This window comes from Papilio xuthus, unplaced genomic scaffold (assembly GCF_000836235.2).
Source record: "Papilio xuthus unplaced genomic scaffold, Pxut_1.1 DF828493.1, whole genome shotgun sequence".
Classification (NCBI taxonomy): domain Eukaryota; kingdom Metazoa; phylum Arthropoda; class Insecta; order Lepidoptera; family Papilionidae; genus Papilio; species Papilio xuthus.
Window position 1 is genome coordinate 1 of NW_013530156.1, and position 3,348 is coordinate 3,348.

General features: G+C 34.4%; 1 protein-coding gene across 1 annotated transcript; it reads left to right on the plus strand.

Annotated features, from left to right (window-relative positions):
• Positions 1 to 30: 30 nt before the first annotated feature.
• Positions 31 to 3,189, plus strand: LOC106113172 (venom serine protease 34-like; the record flags this gene model as incomplete). Its single annotated transcript, XM_013305905.1, has 4 exons — positions 31 to 115; positions 2,025 to 2,108; positions 2,356 to 2,496; positions 3,063 to 3,189. Coding segments are annotated over exons 2-4 (352 nt in total), but the record flags the coding sequence as incomplete, so codon positions are not given.
• Between the last annotated feature and the right edge of the window lie 159 nt (positions 3,190 to 3,348).

Below are 3,348 nucleotides of genomic sequence, written 5' to 3' on the forward strand. Positions count from 1 at the left end.
TTTTTTTTTTTTTTTTTAAATAAAAGTTAAATGTTTTGGTGGTTTACAATATAAGTAAATAAAAAGTTTCATTTTTAAAAATTGTTATTGACGATTTTTACATCACTTAAACAAGGTAAAGAAATTAACTACATAAAACATATAAATAGTAAATTTATACTATTATATTATATTATTTACGCAACTAGCACTTATTTTAGAATTATTTTTTTTAGTCTGGATTGTAGAGCCATTTAATGGTATCATAGCATATAGACTAAGCGTTGGTTAAGACTAAAATCTTACTACGAATGCTTGGATAGATAGATGGCTGGATATTTTAAACGGTATCTCCAGAACGGCTGCATAGATTACGATGAAATTTGTCATAGAGACGACTTAGGGGCTTTCAAGAAAAGAGCGTACACTCTGCGATTCCTCTGACGTTGCGGATGTTCATTGGCGTCGGATCAAATAATTTTAGGCGATTTGTTGCTCGTTTGCCCCCTTTTACTATAAAAAAGAGAACATAGCCTGGAAGAACCCATAGGTTACTAATTAAGTTTTTTTTAAATTTCTCGCTGATAATTCGCTGATAATCTCGTCATCCAACAGTGATAACAATATGTTTTAATACTATTAAATACTTTTTTAACAATGATTTAAAATCGTCCAAGTGTATAAGTAAACATCGGTATGCTAATGACCTAGAGAAAAGTATTTGTGCCATCACAAACATGTCCCTACTTATCAAGATTTGAAACTAGTTCACTATTGTAATAAACTCACTAAATGTGTATATAAGTTTGAAAATAAATTTCAATAAGTATAAAAAGTATTGTGCCCATGATTTTATAGGATTACTAACGGACCCGACAGACGTTGTCCTGTCTACACGTCTTGAAATTTGAAAATTTCAAACTTTTTTTAATAAGCTAAAATTAAAATACGAATATTATTTAAAATTTGACACTGCGATGGTAGCGCCGTCTGTCGGATCCAATGTAAAACATTCCAAAATCAACAACTACTAATAAATTAAAAATTAATTAAAAAAACATTGTCCAGCGGACAAAATTGTGAATCTAAACCATTCCCAGATCCCCTTGAACACACACAAAAAATTTCATCAAAATCGGTCCAGTCGTTTGAGAGAAGTTCAGTGACACACACTCACAGAATAATTATATATATAAAGACTAGATGTCGCCCGCGACTCCGTCCGCGCGGGATTAAAAATAGATATTGGCCGATTCTCAGACCTACTCAATATGCTCACAAAATTTCATGAGAATCGGTCAAGCCGTTTCGGAGGAGAAAGGTACGAAAATTGTGACACGAGAATTTTATATATAAGATTAGAAAAATTTAAATTGTTAATAAATAAAAACTACATATTTAATATCTTATATGAATTACACGTTAGCTGAATTTTTAAAAAGCCTATGTGTTTTCCAGATTATGTTCTACATCTATGTCAAATTTCATCGTGATCCGTTCAACTGTTTTGGAGATACCTACAATCAAACATCCATCTAAACATTCGCATTACATAAGTAAGATGTAAGATATAGCGTAAATAACAAAATTTAATTTTCAATATAATACATTGATTAACGAAATTATAAACAATCGCTTTCTAAATCATCGAAGTAAATATAATTTTATCGATAAATATTAAATCGATTGATTGCTATTTATCAGTGCAGATATGCAATTGTTTTTAAAAATAAATATTTCTTAATTTTCATTTAAGACGTATCAGACAGTCACCCTTAAAGGTGCCTCATTAAATAATTAAGTTTCGTTTGCGAAAATAATTTTATTTTCTTTTTTTATTACTACAATGGTAGAGGAAGACCAAAGAAAGTATGGATGGATTGTGTGAAAGAGGATATGCGTAAGGGTGTAAATTCAGATATGACGGCTGATAGATATGTTTGGAGTACATACTGTGCCGACCCTCAATAGGAATAAGGGCAGGTTGATGATTACTTTTAATATTTGTCCTGTCTATATCTATTCAGCTCTATTATTTTTTTCAGATGATATTAACAACTTTATGTGTTCTACTTGCTGTTATAAACTACGGCCACGCGCAAAATCCTAATTGTGATTTTACACAAAATGTAAGCTTAAACTAAATTATCTTATTACTCTTTCAAACCATTGTATCACACTTCGTAATGTAATTTTTTATAATTTTTGTTTAAAAACTTGATAATTAACACTTTCAATGCCACTACGATTTTATAGAATTATGAAAACAAAATCACCAAGCCAGTCGATGGCAGTGAACGTGTTAATTTTCTTTATTATCTACCTCTTCTCTGTCGCATGTATTTTTTTATAAACTTAATATTAATCTTATATTAGGTGCAAGCAAATCGCATGTACTACGTGTACAGCCCGGGCTATCCCCGCAATTATACCCCGGGGGTGCAGTGCCGGTGGATTGGAATTTGCCCCGCTGGGTACAACTGCAGGCTAGACTGCCCCGAAGTTAATCTGCCCCAGGTAAATTGATGAACCGTATAATATTCCAGGGTACAAGACAAACGGACAGACAGTCTGACCGATATAGAGAGGCAAAAATCAATGCATACTTCATCATCAGCTCAGTATACGGCCCCACCGAGGTGCTCAGAGCCTATCCTAAGTTTGGTGTGACTAGACCATAGTCAACCACGCTGGCCCAGTGCGAGTTGACTTCACACATATCTTTGAATTTTTTCGCAGATATGTGCAGCTTGTTGCAGAATTCGAACCCAGGATCTGCAGATTACAAGTCAAGTGCTTTAACTCCTGAGCCACCGACGCTCTAGTCAAGTGATTTAACCCCTGAATGCATACTTACGTCCTAAAAATAAAAGTATACCGTCTTTCTACATATCTACTCTTTGCTGATTACATTCCCGCCAAAAACTCCTGTTAAAAAAAAAAACAAAAACAATGCCAAAATACAGATTCGGTTGTTTCGGCAGTCTTTTGTTTTTCTATGTACACAACGTTTCATCTCTCTCATTGTCATAGAAAAAGACAAGGACAGTTATATGTCAATTTTACAATTGTTAACTTTCTAGAGTAACATGTGTTCAATGGATCGCCTGCTGATATCAAGAACTGGAGATCCTCAGCTGTCATCTGCAGAGTACTACTGCGGTCGTGGCACACTCAGCGTCACATCTGTCGCACAGAGATTGTCAATCGGTAGGTTACGGTAACTATTAACCTCTAAACTGGCTATAAGATCTAATATTTAGTGTACCTGACAGTGGTAGAGCCCGCTTTAACATCTTCACACGAATTGTCCCGGCTCGCCCGGTGAAATACCACGACCACACAGAAGACAGGCGTCAAGTGGAAGCA